We start from the raw sequence: 18,398 nt of genomic DNA on the forward strand, positions 1-18,398 counted from the left end.
AGTTGGAAGTTAAAATGTTACTCGCTTAGTCGTGTCCTACTCTTTGTAACCCCATGGACTCACCAGGGGCTCCTCTGTCCATGGAATTCTCCAGGCATGGATACTGGAGTGGGTTGCCATTCCCTTCTCCAGGGGATATTCCTGACCCAGGGATCAAACCTGGTTCTCCTGAATTGCAGGCAGATTCTTTACCATCTGAGACACCTCCTGGGAAGCCCATTAAAGAAAGAACAGAGGGAAAAAAAGAGCTAGAAAACAAATAGCAAATAGAACTAAGCTAAATTTAATTAGTTGAGGTTAGTTCTATTCGCTATTTGTTTTCTAGCTCTTTTCTAGTTCCTCTGTCCTTTATTGCCTTCCTTCTTTAATGATTCCTTAATTGGAGGTTTTAGCTTTGTGTTTTAATTTCTCCGTAAGATTTTTATCTATGCTTCTTTGTCATTATTTTTAGTGGTTGATCAAGGGGTTGTTATATAATTCCTGAGTTTATTGTAGTGAAATTAATATTGTACAATGTCACATAAAATATATGAACTTTGCAAAAGTACAATTACATATATATTGTCACACATTTGACATCTATCTATTGTAAGTGATTTACCTATATTTACATTTTTTTCCATTTATTTTTATTAGTTGGAGGCTAATTACTATACAATGTTGTAGTGGTTTTTGCCATACATTGACATGAATCAGCCATGGATTTACATGTATTCCCCATCCCGATCCCCCCTCCGCCTCCCTCTCCACCCAATCCCTCTGGGTCTTCCCAGTGCACCAGGCCCGAGCACTTGTCTCATGCATCCAGCCTGGGCTGATGATCTGTTTCACCCTTGATAATATACATGTTTCAATGCTGTTCTCTCAAAACATCCCACCCTCACCTTCTCATACTCTGCGGCCATACCACCCTGAACGTGCCCGATCTCATCTATATTTACATTTTAAACCTCACAATTTATGGTATTACTTTTACTTGTATAGCCAGTAGACATTAAAATAAATAAAGACCATATATTTCCCATATAATTATCATTATTTGTATTCTTCTATTCCAGTAGTTATAAGTTATATTTGACATCATTTCTCCTTCAACTAAAGAACTCCATTTAGAATTTCTGCTATTGCAGGTATGCTGGCATGAAATTCTCTCAGGTTTTACTTCATTGAAAATAGATTTACTTTGTTTTCACTTTTGAGGAAATTTTTCTGTGAATTATATAATTCTGGGTTGATAGTCGCCCCAACCCAATATTTTTCTCTTTACAGATGTATTTCCTTTGTCTTCTGGTTCTTATTATTTCTGATGAGATGTCAACTGCTCTTTACATCACTATTATGTATGAAAGGTTATTTAAGGGGCAATTTTCAAGATTTTTTTCTTTTAAGCAATTTTACAATAATATGGTTAGTGTGGTTTTTGTTGCATTTATTTTGCTGTGAGTTCATTTAGTTTTCTGTATTGGTAAATTAATAGTTTTCTAAAATTTGAGAAATTTGGAGCCATCATTTTTAAATTATTTTTCTGACCTTTACTATTCTTTTCTTCTGGGAGTTTAATTCCATACCTCTTAAAGGACAGGGCTTTATTAAAATTTCTAATTTTTTTTCCCTTTATTCTGTAGATCAGGTTTCTATTGATGTGCCATAATGTTCATTGACTGTATTCTGCCATCTTTAATCTGGTATTAAACAAATTCAGTATCATGTCAGGTATTATAGTTATAAACTCTATAAATTCCATTAAGTTCTGTTTCCTTATCTCCATTTCTCTGCTGAAATTCCTCATTTGCTTTGTTTTCCATTAAGTCAAATAAAATATTTATCATAGCTTCTTTAAATTAGCTTTCTGTTAATTCCCACACCTGTGTTATTCTGTGATTTTTCTGTTGAACTCTTTTTCCTCCTGACTATGAGACTCATTTTTCTGTCAGTAGAAATTTTCGTGTCTGCATAGTAATTTTTAAAGCTAAATTTTATGTTGTTGGTGATGTTGTGAAGAAACTCTGGATTTTGTTATCTTCTTTTGAAGGGTGTTAACTTTTCATTCTAACAGGCCACTAAATTACTGAATTATAGTTTTGTGAATGTGTGATTTTGGTTTCAACCTTATCTGTGGAGAGAATTCCTTAATCCTGGGACAATAGAGCAAAGTAAATGAATGATCCTTCAGGGGTTTTGAAATGAGGCTTGCTACTTAATTTCTTAATTTGGTGTATTCAAATTCTTAATTTTATCACGTCTTGCACTGGGAAGCAACTAAAATTTCTAGGAAGTTTTTCATCTGTTTTTTTCCGCTTTGCTTCTTGGCATGCCCTATGTACTTTCACAATTATGAGAATGGCCAAGGATTTCTAGGGAGTTCAGACCGAGTTTGGGTCTAACCCCTTAGTGACTTCTTCCATTTTCAACTACTCTGGCAATCCTGCATCCCTAACACCATAAGCCAGAAACTGTCCCTCCCTCCCCACAGAGGTCATAGTTGTTATCTGCAGAAGGATCCGTGTGACACAAGCTATTCTGGCATGATCAGACGAGATCTCTCAGACTTACTAGGTTGGGATAATAGCATGTGTTTATAGAACTTTTTGACTACTTCAGGAAAATTTTTGCATGATTTTGACAATTCTAGTCACACCATGCACTTTTATGTGTAATAGCCTTACTGAACGTTTTGTGAATATATAAAGGAAGGGTTTACATTGCAATAATATACATGACTTTAAGTGGTATTTTTGTTCTTAAATATTTTGGCAATCCGAAATGTAACCGATTTTTCTATTAGCTACATTATTTCACGGGCTTCCCAGGTGACTAAGTGGTAAAGGATCCGCCTGCCAATGCAGGAAACACAGGTTCGATCCATGGGCCTGGAAGATACCCTGGAGAAGGAGATTGCAACTCACTCTGGTATTCTTGCCTAGGTAATCCCATGGACAGAGGAGCCTGGTGGGTTACAGTCCATGGGGTTGCACAAGAGTTGGCCATGACTCAGGGACTAAACAACAACAACATTATTTCACAGTGCCTCCAGTCTCACTCAATCCTTTGATCCTTTCTCCTCCTGATTTTTTCCCCTACTTCTCTCCTTTTATTCTTTCTCTCTCAGAATCCCTGAAAAACCCAAATTCATCTATCTTATAGAACTTTCCCCCAACTTTAGATCCAGGAGTCTTTTTGTATATTTTACTCTATCAAGGTCTTCCATACAGTCAGTCTTTAAGAAAGAATGGTTTTAAGTAGCATTTGATTATAATTAGCATTGGTGACACTTGTTCATCAATCAGTATTGGTGACGGCATTGGTGATATTTTCCTCTTGAAATCCATGCATTCACCCATGCATCCATGTATCCATCCATTAGTTTGTTCACACATTCATTTATTTGTTAAATATTTCTTATGTACCAGTGTGTTCCTGACATTATTGACTTACATGAGCCTTTTTTTTAAAAAATAATTTCTTTTTCCTATTCTAATTTACCCTGGATTAAATATTGACTTGACAGAGACTCAGTTTTGTTTTGTTTTGTTTTTTTTGGTCATCTGCTATTCTTATACTATAAATACCGTTGCCCTTAAATGTTTATTCACCCTTATGGATTCAAAGTCAAATTGTTTCTCCCTGCTTCTTACTCCTTTGTGGCTTAGCTGGTAAAGAATCCGCCTGCAATACGGGAGACCTGGGTTTGATACATGGGTTGGGAAGATCCCCTGGAGAAGGGAAAGGCTTCCCACTCCAGTGTTCTGGCCTGGAGAATTCATGGACTGTATAGTCCATGGTGTCGCAAAGAGTTGAATACTACTGAGCAACGATCATTTCACAACTCTTCAAGATTTGAGTAGAATTCCTTAATTGCTTCTTTCTGTTAAAATATGTTCTTTTCTCTTGGTTTTTGGTGGTCTCAGAATTTCTTTCTTTCACCTCTTATTCTAACCTAAACTTTTCCTCTCAAGACAACTCTATATATTCATGCTAATAAGATTTGAAACTAGCATTTTATTTATTCATATCCATCCTCAAGCAAATCACCACTAACTAGTATATCATCCTCATTTCTTCTTCAGTGTCAGTAGTTCAACTTAGTCTCCAGTGTTATTAATATCAGAGTGGTCTTAATAGACAATTAATTCTGCCATACAATTACTCCCGTAAGAACTGCTTCTGATAAACTACTTCAAATCAAAGTTGTCATTTTGATACATGTTCTCATGAGATGACTTGCTATATAGAGCTGTCAAACTAATGACTCTATAAAACAAATCAACTCACTTTGCCTCCAAATAGAATGTGTCATCATTTTTCTTGTTGAGTTCTCCCCAAGAAAGTGACATTTTCACCCTGAATTTTACTGAGATATTTTTCTGAGTGTTATGTTTTTAATAATATTTGGTTCAAAAACTATTATAGCTGTCGTCCATAGAATTTTGGATCCCTAATTGTCTACCTATATATATGCATCATGACAGACACTTAAAATTATTTTTAGAAAACCTTAGTCCTGTTTATAGATAGTTTCTCAGTTCTCTTTCATGAAGATGAAATTTTCATGATTTAATTTGGCATACTAATGAGTGCATCATTCCATATTCTCAGCTTTGTAGTATCACCTAAAATCATATTTACATAACAAATGTTGGGAAATTTTGTTTCAGCTACTGCAGAATCTACCTCTGCTTTAAGCAAGACTGCCAGAGAGAAGTGTACTTAAAACTGAGTAATTAGAACCTCTGAAGAAATAGGTTTACATAAATGTGTTTGATAATTATTCCGCCCACCTACATTGAGAGACAAAAGAAAGAGCCAAGTTAAACATACTAAGTATTTCCTATGTAAGGATGTTTTTGATGACGCTGTTCGTTAAAATGTATGGTATTGTTTGTGTGATTTGGTGGGGGTCAGGGAGAGGTGGGAGAACCGTATCTTTGATCTCAATACCAGAGTTTATTGCATGTTTCCTGTTCATTTAATTTGCCTTTATTTATGGTCACAGAGATTTACCATCTTAATTTTTGCCTTTGTATCATTTTCTGTTGCCTGAGAGCCAAATCATAGCCTACTTCTAGGAAGTGTACAGTGTACATTTGGTCTATTAACTTAATTCTTGGGTTTATTCCACTTGTTTACTCCTGTTTTTTCTCTGCCTACTATGTCATCACATTTTTGGCCAACATTCTTTTGCCTCCTTCTTTTAGCTCTGTTCTTAATTATTCTTTGTTATCATTGTAATTTACATAGTCTTGGATATATGTGGTATCTAACCAGTTTCTATTGAGTTTATCTTTTCCTAATAATTAATTATACAGAGGCTCAGGATTTCCTTTAAGTTTATACTTTACCAGTTAATCTCTGTCCCATGTTTTCTGCAATAGTCATGTAAGTTCACCTCTCAAAGTTTTAGTGCCTTTCAATAGCACCACACTTAATACAACCACCCTCCCCCACCCCCCCATTTTTTTCTTATGACTTCCTTAGAATTTCTTTTCTCCAATCTGGTATATTTCCCAGCCCATGACAGACATCTTGTTGCTGCTTAATGTATCTCTCTCCTTATTAATCTACTTAAACATTATTTCTCCCTCATCTCTACTAATCATCAATTGTTCCTTCAGATTATACCTCCCAGACCTTCTCTTTTCTTGGAATCTTCCTTTTGGCATCACCTATATGTGATAGTTTCTATTGGCTAAATCACTTTTATATATATATATACCCTAAGACTTGCCCGTACGACTCAATCTATAAATGATATTGATTAAATTCAAGTTAGTGCAAAATTTATCTGGTATGAGAAGATTTTTTTGCACTTAACTTTGCAGGCATTTCAATGTTTATACTAATCCACATTATGTTGATGTTAGGAAATTGTACTTTTGTTTGTTTATGCTCAGATCATATATTTGTACCGTGTGTTTTGTAATTTATTTAAAATTAGTAGAGACAAAAATATCCCTAAACTGGGAAAGATTGTGTTGATACTTTGGTAAGTTTTATAGGTATTTATACATATAAAATTTTCAGACATGTGTTTTGCTTAAAAGAGAGTATATCTGTGCTTGAAGATAAATGTATGCAGTCATGACTGAAGAATTAAGGAAACTTGGTCTTCCATATTACCACAGTTAACCAGGTTAATGCTACCATCCTATCATAAGAGTGTAGCAAATTCTAATAACTGATATTCAGAATTTTAGAGAGTAATTATATTTTACACACATTTTCACCTTCTAAGTGGGATATACTAAGTAATCACTAAAAACTGATATGCATTTAAACTGTAACAAATTTTACTTGTATAGATCTGTAGACTTTCATTTCAACCGTGATAAAAGTATTTCTCTGATAAGAATAATTTATGAATAAAAATATAATTTACAGAATACCTTGGCAGAGAATGTTGATCGCTTCATCACAGTTCAGTCATGTTCAGAAAATCTAAGCAAGCTGCGTGATTATTCCAGGAAGCATGGAATGATGTGTTCAAATGAGTACCATCTGTGAATAGAAAAAGTTTGAGGTTTTTAGTCATTCTTAAAGAATGGAAATCTGATTCTCCGTGCTAAAATGAGTGTAATCCTTTTTGTATCTGTAATTCAATAGGGCAGTTGCTTGAAATAGTCTAGTTCAACACACAGTTCATCAAAAGAGAAGATGCTGGATATAAATGAAGTTTACTGCTAGTTATTTATGTGCACATCTGAGGTAGCCTTGTTAAAAAAAAAAAAACTGTCTGTGAAGTTATACTATATATTTGGCCTCAGATTAGATTTATTTCTGGTTCATCTTTCTAAATACATTTGAGTGAAAAATGTGGACAAATTTTTATACCACATGAAAACCAAAGGACTGTGTTATGAACCATAATTTAGTCACATATCAATACTTGCTGAGTGGCCCGTACATGCCAGACTCTGGGTGTCTTGTGCAAGGTCCATCCTTGTGCCTGTCATAAGGAAGGCAATTGCAATTATTGTTGCTCTTCCTTAAGTCAGGTTAGAATAACTTGTCTAGATCTTGCTTCTTTGTCCAGTTAAAGTACTGTTCTATCTAGACCTTTTCTTCTCTGCAAAACTTATTTACAGAATGTAGAGCCTGTGGACCAATATTAATCTGCTGTAGAGCCTGCGGACCAATATTAATCTGCTGAAATTTTTTTTACTGTGCCACAAACTTTGCCATTAAAGTCTTCTTTCCTGAAATCTGAGGGGATAAAAAAGTTGGTCAGAGAGCCATGTGTATCTCATCATCCCTTCTGCTGAAATACAGGGAAAGGGTAGCCTCTTCTGCCTTCTCTAGCTCCTAAATAGAGAAAGCATCCTTTTTTCCTCCCACCTCTAGCTGCTCAGTAAACTCTTGGTAAAGGAAACATGAAAGGAGTCGTTGGTGATGCACTGGAAAGAAAGGAAATTTCTGATCATACACACTGGATCTTACGGGAGAAAAGCAGTCGATGGTTTTAATGCAAATTAAAAGGCAATACAAAACTTAACAAGTATTCCCACTGCACTTAAGATAAAACTAAAAATCTTGAATCTAGCCTACAAGGCTCAATATTATCTGATTCTGGCCTACACCTATAACTTTCTATCTTCCCATTCTCCTCTTAGTATACCCAGTAGCCTTCTTTACATGTTTCCACTGTGCTGTTTTCTTATTCCAGCATCTTAACGTGATGTTTTTCACCAGGGAGGCTACATCTTATCTGTCAGATCTCCAATTAAATTATAATTCATCAGGACCAGTCTGGTGACCATCTATCTAAGTTAAATCTCCTGTAATACCCTCTTATTCATTTGTTCATACTTTCAAAAATATTTATTAAATGCCTATTTTGTTCCAAGAATTAGTCTAGACCTTCAGAGACACAATCTAACATGTAGGTTATATATATAATATATAAATAAATTTGGAGTAATTGCTCAATGTTTTTTTATTGATTGAATACAGAATAAAAACCTTTATAGATCTTTGGTATAAATGTTGCAGTAAAGTAGAAATGCAAATAGGATTAGGCCTGCTTAAGGTGGATTTTCAGTGTTGAACTAGGATTTATAGGATGGTAGATATCTGTTTAAAATAAGGAAGGCTGTACAAACTAATAGAGTGCTCTGGAATCAATTTTTTAAAAAGCCCCTCAAGATTTTGAGTTTGCCTTTGTATGTTTAAGAACAGGTTAGATAAGTAGAGATTGGTCATTTGTTAGTGGAAAGTGGTATTACTTTTGTATTGTATGTCATGAATTATCACAAACTTAGTGATTTAAAAGACAACACCTACCCATTTATTAGAGAACAGTTCTGTAGGTCAGAGTCCTACTGGTGTGCTATGCCTGGATTCTCAGAGTCTCACAAAGTCTCACAAGGTCAAATCAAAGTTCCACGGGGAGAATTCTCATGTGGGGTGAAGGTTCTCTTCCAAGCTAATGTGGTTGTGGCAGAATTCAGTTTCTTACAGTTGTAGAACTGAGATCCCCAATTCCTGGCTGGCTTCTGGCCAAGGACTGTCTAGCTCCTAGAGAGGTCCTGAATTCTTTGTCAGGCGGTCCCTTCCTTCAAAGCCAGGAGTTGAGAAATATTTGTACATTGAATCTAATCTCTTGCTTAAAATACTTCCTCTTTGGTAACTGGCCAAAAACAAAAACAAAAAAAACTCTCTGTTTTTAAAGGATTTGTTATAAAATCAGGGCCCTTGGATAATCTCTATTTTATTTTAATAAATTTTATTTTAGTCTTTATTTTTAAAGTATTTATTTACTTATCTGCCTGTGCCAGGTCTTAGTTGTGACATGTGGGATCTAGTTTCCTGACCAGGGATTGAACGCAAGTCCTTTGCACTGAGAGAGCAGAGTTTTTGCCACTGGACCACCAGGGAAGTCCCCTCTCCTTATTTGAAAGTAAACTGATTTGGATTCTTAATTACAGCTGCAAAATTTTTTGCATCAGCACCTATATCAGTGTTTGATTGAAAAACTGGAAGAAGGCATAGAAGGAGGAGAAAGTGAAGTCACTCAGTCATGTCCAACTCTTTGTGACCCCATGGACTGTAGCCTACCAGGCTCCTCCGTCCATGGGATTCTCCAGGCAAGAACACTGAAGTGGGCTGCCATTTCCTTCTCCAGGGGATCTTCCCCACTCAGGGATCAAACCTGGGTCTCCTGCATTGCAGGCAGATGCTCTGCCATCTGAGCCACCAGGGAAGCCTGGAAGAAGGTGTATGTCCTGAAATTCTTAGGGAGATGTGCCTCCATAAAGGTCAGATATAAAAGCCAGGTTGATAGAGATCATTTCTGAGCTGCCATCAAATTCTGATTCTGTGATCTTCTGATTCATCTGCCTGGTCTATGGATTCTACCACCAAAATAGATCTGAAAATTCACTTTTTTCCTATTGCTACCATCTTATTTGGAAATGGCAACCCACTCCAGCATTCTTGCCTGGAGAATCCCATGGACAGAGGAGCCTGGTAGGCTACAGTCCATGGGATCACAAAGAGTCGGAAATGACTGAGCGACTTCACTTTCACTTTCACTTCCACAATCTTATTTTTTCTTTGCTGAACAAATCAAATGGTCTATGAATTTGTCCCTTTACCTGTTTGCGAGTATGACTGGATTTGAAAAAATGTACTTCTGAACATCTCATTCTGACAGCTTGATATAGCTTTCTATTGCTGGACAAGCGATCTATAATCTTGTGACATAGTATGTCCCCAGACTCTCTTTGTTATTGCCAATGTGAATTATAAGCCATAGTCAACCTGATTTAGATCACATTACTCTCCTCTTCTTGAATCTCTACCTTTATAGTTAGTGAAATCTTCTCTGTTCATATGCAACCTTTCCTCTTAAAATTTTTTCTGAACCCCCAAATCAGTCAGGTTTCTCTGCTTTGTGTTAGAGTAGTTTGAAAATGTATCTTATCATCAAGTGGTCTGAATTAAAATTTAGTGGCTGAAGGATTTCAATAAATAATAGAAATTCTACTTTTTAGCCAGTTATGAATTATGGATTCTTTCTCTGCAAAGGTACATTTTCCTTAAAAATATCTTTTTCTCTAATTGCTCTTATACATAACTAAACACACAAGAGGGAGTGTGCTGTAAGTAGTTTAGTAAGTGTTCTATTTGTAAGGCTACATTTTTAGAGGTTAATGTTCAATTAAATACAGTAAGATATGATGATAAAAAATATTAAGTATTTGAAAACAGGCTCATTGTATATGATCATATAGCTTTAAGTAATCTACTATTTGTTTTCTATTGCATTAGACTTTTTCTTCTCTTCCAGGTTTGTGTGTACTCAGTAGCTCAGTCGCATCCAGCTCTGCTATCCCACGGATAGCCTGCCAGGCTCCTCTGTCCATGGGATTTCCGAGGCAAGAATCCTAGAGTTGGTTGCCATGTCCTTCTTTAGGAGATCTTCCTGATCCAGAGCTCAAACCCATGTCTCCTGTGTCTCCTGCATTAGCAGACAGATTCTTTACTACTGAACCACCTGGGAAACCCCTTTTCAGATTTAGGCAATATTAATATATATTCTATAGGTCTGTAAAACAAATAGAAATAAATATGAAGTTTTAGGTTTTGCCTGTGCAGGATGATAATATCAGCTATTCCAGTTTGTATCTTTAAAAAAAAGAAAAAACACTTTTTTGACTTTTATTTGACTAACTTAACCAAATTGATTTGCTGTTTTTGAGCCATGGAAATAAGAGTTGTGATGTACTATTGGATAAGACAATTAAATGCAGATTGACTTGGCTATTTATTAAATTTTTTAATGTTGATATAGCTATTTGTGGGATTGACTTGTGTAATACAATTAATATTCACATTAAAAAATTGTCTGTAGATAATGCTGTAAAAATTTAAGAGAAAATTCAAATTTTTTTTAACTCAAGTCCGGACCTCTGTAAAGAACTCCAGACTCATGCATACATCTATTACTTGACCTCTCTGGGTATCTGAGAGGCAATTAACAGGCTCAAAAGAAATCCTTCGTCTTACTCTTCTGCACAGTTTACTTGTTGTACAGTCATCCCTTTCTTGCTTAATTGTGACAGTATCTTTCTTTTTGCACCTGAAGACCTTAGAGCTTTCCTCCACTCCTCTCTCTCTCTCATATCTCATATGTCACGTGTCAGCAAATCCTGTCAGCTCTCCTTCAAATTATATTCAGAGTCTGAATACTTCATTTCTGCTGCTGCAATTCTGCTCCAGGCCATCATGATCTCTTATGTTGACACTGCAACAGCTAACTGATTACTCTGTTTTCACCCTCTCTCCCTTGTCCATTCTAAACAAAACAGCTAGAGTGATTCTGTGAAAATGTATGCTAGACCTTGTAATTACTCCTGCTCAAGTGAGTCATACCATTATTCCACACTTGGTCATATACTATCCAGTTTTCAGTGTTTCTTTCCAGATCTCACCTCCTGCTAGCCCACTGGCCTCTTTTTAACTCTTCAAATATTACCAAGCATGATTCCAACCTAGGAGTGTCATCATGCGTTTCCCTCTGCTGGGAATGTTCTTCCTCAAAATATTCACATGGTTAGCTTCCCTACCTTCATCAGGAACTTCATGTCTCCTCATCGGTGAGGCTTTCTCTGTGACTACTCAGCTTAAAATTTCACCGTCCTTGGGAACTCTTCTTCCCTTTCTTATTTTTTTCCATAACAGTAATCATCATGCAGGCTTCCCTGGTGACTCAGTGGTAAAGAATCCTCCTGCCAATGCAGGAGACATAGATTTGATCTCTGGGTCAGGAAGATCTCCTGGAGAAGGAAATGGCAACCCACTCTAGTATTCTTCCCTGGGAAATCCCATGGACAGAGGAGCCTGGTGGGCTACGGTCCATGGGGGTCACAAAGAGTCGGATGCAACTTAGAGACTGAGTGCACACGCATGCAATCGTCATGCAAAATACTGTTGGGCGTCTTTGGTGGGGGAATTTACTGAAATCTGAAAATGATATGTTTAGGAAGGCATGAGTTTTTAATGAATAATTTTCTAACTCATTTATTTTTTAATTTTATCTTTGAGGTACATATTAACATAATTTTTTATGAATAGTGTAATTTTCATACAAATCCCTGTTTTCATCCTCCCTATCTCAGTCTTCTTAGTGAAGGTCCTTGCACACATGCAAGGATAGGCATGGTTGAAGAAAGTGCTCATATCACTTAAGTCATTGTTCTTTTATATTTCCAACTATAATACACTTACATTACTTGTCTAATAAGTTGCTACTTCTTGAAAACAAAGCATAAGCCTGTGTATTTTGATTTCCTAACACCAACCCCAGAGCCTGACACATAGTATGCATATAGCAAACCAGTAGATAATGTGAAATCTGATAATGATCCCAAGTAGGACCATATAATTGTAGGTGATACCTTATTCTGTGTGTTAATGTCAGTGTGGTTGATGATGTTCTAGAAAGAGTTTTACTAATTTTAAATATGTGCAAAATAAAATAAAAATTACCCAAGTATATAAATTATTAATTCAGTCAATAATGTTTATTTAAATTATTTTATAATCAGCATTTACTGTAAGATGTGCTTATATCTATCCAGTCATTTAAGTATAAGAATGTCTTTCTTGGGAATTGAATAGTAAAACTCAGACCATACCTCCGAAAATACATAAGATTATATAAGCATGCAATTTTCCTTTGTGCCAGTGTTTAACTTACTTTATAAGCACCTTGTGAGTAAATTTGGGACCAAATTAGGAATAAAAATATCACAATTGTTTTGTCCCCTAACCCTTAGAATCATTGTTCTCTGAAGCATTACCTTCACCTTAAGTTTCTGCTCATTAAATGTGGGTGTATTAATCTAAGGGCAGTTGTAATAAGAGATCACCACTATGTGCATAGTAAAAAAATATTTGTAAATCGTGTTTCTTCATCCCATTTACACAGCGTTCAGTAATTCTAATTGTTTTCATTTTTTCCCTTTAATTTTTAGTTCCCAGTGTTCCCATGAATATTGCTTTTTCTAATGTTCAGTCAACTAGTGCAACATTGACATGGATGAGACCTGACTCTATCTTTGGCTACTTTCAAAACTACAAGATTACCACTCAACTTCGGGCTAAAAAATGCAGAGAATGGGACTCTGAAGAATGTGTTGAGCATCAAAAAATTCAGTACCTCTATGAAGCTGACCTAACTGAAGAGACAGTCTATGGATTGAAGAAATTTAGATGGTATAGATTCCAAGTGGCTGCCAGCACCAATGCTGGCTATGGCAATGCTTCAAATTGGATATCTACCCAAACCCTGCCTGGTCGTAAGTATTGTCCTGTGTTTGTATGTATATATAATTTTGGATTCAAGAAAAAGCTCTTTAAATGTTTTTCTATAGAAGTCATTCAGAATATAGGTAAAGCTTGCTTTTGTTACTTTAGTTTTATATTTTAAAATTAACTGGTTGGCCTACTTATATAACGTCATCACCATCATAGCATTTAATTTTTATTGAATTGACTCTTAATGGGAAGTTCAATTTCAGTCACTATTAGGGCTTTTCTCAAACTGCAGAATTGTGTCAAGGTCATAGAGTCTTACATTGCAACAAAGCATTATGGTCTTCCCTGTGGTTTCTCATGAGGCTGTACTGATGGCCACTGAGTACCCTTTGGCTTTGCCTACATTTCCCCTTCATATCTGGAAGCTCTGCGGCTTTTAAGTCAGCTTTACCACCTTGTCAGTGATTGTAGGCTTAAGTGTGCGTGCGCACACACGCACACACACAAACACACATACATTCATACACACGCACATGGAATTTCATTGATGCTATTGCAGATCTTTATAAATAGTGAAATAAACTTTGATCCAGAGCTTTTATTTTTTGGGGGTCACTAAATGTGTCTCTTGCTACTATTCCCAAGGGTACCTAGAATAATGTTTGTATGGTAAATATTCAATGAATGCTTGTTAATGCAATTAAGCATTTGTAATAGCATCCAGACAACTCCGCCTTCAGTGCGAGTGTCCACCCTCTCCTCTGTGGCCCTTGGGCTTGGTTTCTGTAAGGTCTGCCTGCTGGCTTTTCTCTTACCTCCCTGATAGCTCTTTCTCAGTTTCCTTGGCTTATTCTCTCTCCTTCTCATTTTTCAAATCTAAGTGTTGGAGTGTTCAAAGATACATAGTTGGCCCTTTTCTTTATCAATGCATAATACCTAGGAGATCTTATCTTAAGAGACTTTATCCTGTCTGATGGCTTTAAAGTCTCCTTATACAGTGATCATTCTCAAATATCTATTTCTAGGTCTGACTGCTCCCTAGAACCCAATCAGTATATGTACCTGATGAACTGACATCATTGGGCAGATGTGTCTAATATCCTCTCAAAATTAACGTGGTCTAAACACTAAGCCTTCTCAGCATCCAAATGTAGAAAAAAAATTGCACTGTTCTTTTCCTCCTCTACTCTGCTAATGACTTATTTTTACCATACTGTCTAAACACATCCCTCCTTTTGCATTACTATTAGTCCCGTCCTTCTTTACTGCTACAATGCCTTAACCTAACTGACCTCCTTGGCTTTCATACTCATCTTTTAAAATGTAAATCAGATGATGTCACTTCCTTGTATAAAGCTTTTCAATGAATCTCCATTACTCTTGGAATACAATTCCAATTTCTTACATGTTTAACAAAGCGCTTATGTGACTTGACTATTACCTCTCTAACCTCATCCTTTATCATTTCCCCATTACCCATTATCCTCCACTCATACTGGATAATTTTTGTGTTGCTTGAACACACTGAGGTCCTAGAACTTGGGGCTTTGCAGGCCCTGTTCCTTTGCATTGGAATGCTTTTCCGTGTCCATCTTTGCATGAGCAGCTTTTTATAATGTATACTTCTGCTTGAATGATTCCTACTCAGAATGAATTTCCCTGACTCCCCAATCTAAAAAAGCTATGCAGTATATTTCAAGAATATCATCTTAATGAAAATGTATAATTACCTGATCACTTTTATTTTTATGTATTTGCTTATTTTTAGAATTTGTCTTGATCATTACTATTTCCTTGTTGCCTAGCAACAGTAGGCACTCCATAAATATCTCCTGAAGGAGTTAAACTTGATTGAATAAGCTAAAATGGATGAGGGAACATGAACTGTTTTCCAAAGCAGGGAATAGAGACGACGATAGTGCTATAAACAAAGAAAAGGAAAATATGGAAAAAATCAAGTTCGCTTGAAAGAAAGAAACAGATGCTTAGAGATTAGAACATGGGTAAAGTTAGGAATTTTAGTTGCTTCAGCCAATAACAATGATCAGAATTACAAATGAAAGAAAATGGGACACTGAATTAATACATGTTAAAATCACAGGGACAACTGTCACTGAAGACATCATACAGGTACCATAATGAATGAAGCAGACTGCTGATGCAAGGTGGTTGAGAGAGGTGAACACCATGGCAAATTAACAAAATGTGCTGCCTATGGGGCAACCGCTACTCACCCCTGGCTGATTACTGTCTTACAGAGAAGTCATGCTCTTAGGATGTAGGATGTGTTCAGAGAAATAGGAAAGCTAAATTTTTTATGGTGAAAATACTCAACTTCTTCTTGTAACAAGTTGTTTTAAATTTAATAACTTTAAGTTTTTCATGTCAGACATGTCAGTAGTCCAAATCTGGCCTGTGGGCAACTAATTTGCGACCTTTGGTTCAAATGGGCTTCCCTGGTGGCTCAGATAGTAAAGGATCTACCTGCAATGCAGGAGACCTGAGTTCGACCCCTGGGCTGGGAAGATTCCCTGGAGAAGGGAATGGCTACCCACCCCAGTATTCTTGTCTGGAGAAGTCCGTGGACAGTGGAGCCTGGTGGGCTCCACAGGTTGCAAAGAGTCGGGCACGACTGGGTGACTCACACTTCATGTTACTTATTTTGGCTAAAATATACCGTATGCCTGGCCTGTACATATGCTGCCACTGAGGCTTCCCTCTCTCCTCCTCCTGAGCATCTCGCTTGGATAGTAGCTGCTTCTTCCTCCCACAGCGAGCCAGGAATTGGTTTCTAAATGCCTCATCTCCACACTGTTTTCCATAGCGGCTGTACTAGTTTGCATTCCCACCAACAGTGTAATAGGGTTCCCTTTTCTCCACACCCTCTCCAGCATTTATTGCTTGTAGACTTTTGGATAGCAAAACAGTGTGGAGATTTCTTAAAAAACTGGAAATAGAACTGCCATATGACCCAGCAATCCCACTTCTGGGCATACACACTGAGGAAACCAGATCTGAAAGAGACACGTGCACCCCAATGTTCTTCGCAGCACTGTTTATAATAGCCAGGACACGGAAGCAACCTAGATGCCCATCAGCAGATGAATGGATAAGGAAGCTGTGGTACATATACACCATGGAATATTACTCAGCTGTTAAAAAGAATTCATTTGAACCAGTCCTAATGAGATGGATGAAGCTGGAGCCCCTTATACAGAGTGAAGTAAGCCAGAAAGATAAAGAACATTACAGCATACTAACACATATATATGGAATTTAGAAAGATGGTAACGATAACCCTATATGCAAAACAGAAAAAGAGACCCAGAAGTACAGAACAGACTTTTGAACTCTGTGGGAGAAGGTGAGGGTGGGATGTTTCAAAAGAACAGCATGTATACTATCTATGGTGAAACAGATCACCAGCCCAGGTGGGATGCATGAGACAAGTGCTCGGGCCTGGTGCACTGGGAAGACCCAGAGGAATCGGGTGGAGAGGGAGGTGGGAGGGGGGATCGGGATTGGGAATACATGTAAATCTATGGCTGATTCATATCAATGTATGACAAAACCCACTGAAATGTTGTGAAGTAATTAGCCTCCAACTAATAAAAAAAAAAAAAAAAAAAAAGAAAGAAAATAAAAGATAAATACCTCATCTCCTTGAGCTCTCTAGACAGGTAGTAGTAGATGTTCAGTTAGCACTAAACGACTTACCTGATCAATTCACAAGCTGGTAAAGGAAATTAGGAAGTTGGATTTTTACAGAACCCCACATTCTTTTTTTTTTTTTTAAGTTACATGTTTTAAATTTTTTTTAATTTTTATGATTTTATTTTTTAATTCATTTTGGGCTGTGCTGGGTCTTCATTGCCGTGCAGGATTTTTTTCTCTAGTTGCAGCAAGCAGGGCCTACTCTCTGGTCAGGGTGCAGGGGCTTCTCATCGCGGTGGCCTCTTGGTTGCGGAGCACGGGCTCCGGGGCATGCAGGCTTCGGTAGTTGTCGCACGTGGGCTCAGTAGTTGCAGCTCCCGGGCGCTAGAGCACATTCAGTAGTTGTGGCGAATGGGCTGGGTTGCTCTGTGGGATTTTCCTGGATCAGGGATTGAACCTGGGTCTCCTGCATTGACAGGTGAGAACCCCACATTCTTAATTCTGAAAATTTGGGAGTCTTTCCACTTGAGTGTCATTGCTTCTACCAGAGTCCCTTCTCTCCCTCTCCACCCTTAAGGTCTATGACCCACTCACTAGAATTTGGTCATTTTCAGTTCTCTGCTATGCTACTTTGCTTATCCTGGTCTAAAAGAATGGTGGTAGACTACTTCAAATATTTCACAATTAGTGTGAGCTTTTTTTTTTTAAATAGCATTATTTTTCTCATTTTATTAGGATGTATTCCTTTGCCATTGGTGGTTAGTTGATTAGTTTGTTGGTTCCTGATGCAATGGAGAGGATAATCTTGGCTTTTTTTCACTCCAGCTCCCAGATCTTTACTTGATGACTAATCCAAAGAGTACCTTTGTGTGGAGTACCAGTGTGAATTTTATTGGACACTTTTCCTCTCCCTTAGTCTAGTATCTCATTGCCACAATTTAAATTCTCCATCAGAGAATAACTGGCTGTGAAAAATACTAATAGATTAATAGTTAGTAGACTTTCTATACAACTTTTATCCCCTTTTTCTTTATCCTTAAAAACTAATTTTCTACTCAGTTTGTCAATAAAATAGAAAAGAGAATACAGTTGTGTTTCTACCACTGATTAAGAGAGAAAACTGAAAAGATTAGTATATTTCAGAATTTGTGACAACAGACATATTATTTTTCTTGGCATTCTCAAACTAACTAGCCTTTTCATCTGAGTATTCACATGGGGATGGGATAATAAATTAGTTTTGAAAGTTATAAGAATGAGTTGGTCACTCTTCATTTAGTTTCATAAATGAAGTCAACATTTTTCTAATGATAAAAGAATTTTACTTACAGTAAAAAACGTGTTATTATATTAAGCCAAGGAGAGATACTCTGAGGTGGCATTTGATATGAAAGATGAAAATAAACCATATATATCATTACAAGACAGTATATATAGTGAGCTAACATATGTATAAGAATAAGAGAAATTAGAATAGTCAGACAACA

At 36.7% G+C, this 18,398-nt stretch overlaps 1 protein-coding gene across 1 annotated transcript in view; it reads left to right on the top strand.

Annotated features, from left to right (window-relative positions):
- Positions 1 to 18,398, top strand: part of PTPRQ (protein tyrosine phosphatase receptor type Q) — a 237,221-nt gene that overhangs the window by 116,143 nt on the left and 102,680 nt on the right. The window contains exon 26 of the mRNA XM_061122020.1: positions 12,975 to 13,298. Coding sequence (XP_060978003.1) covers positions 12,975 to 13,298 — 324 coding nt within the window. The remainder of the gene's footprint in view (positions 1 to 12,974; positions 13,299 to 18,398) is intronic.

The sequence above is a fragment of the Dama dama genome, chromosome 3 (genome assembly GCF_033118175.1).
Source record: "Dama dama isolate Ldn47 chromosome 3, ASM3311817v1, whole genome shotgun sequence".
Lineage (NCBI taxonomy): Eukaryota > Metazoa > Chordata > Mammalia > Artiodactyla > Cervidae > Dama > Dama dama.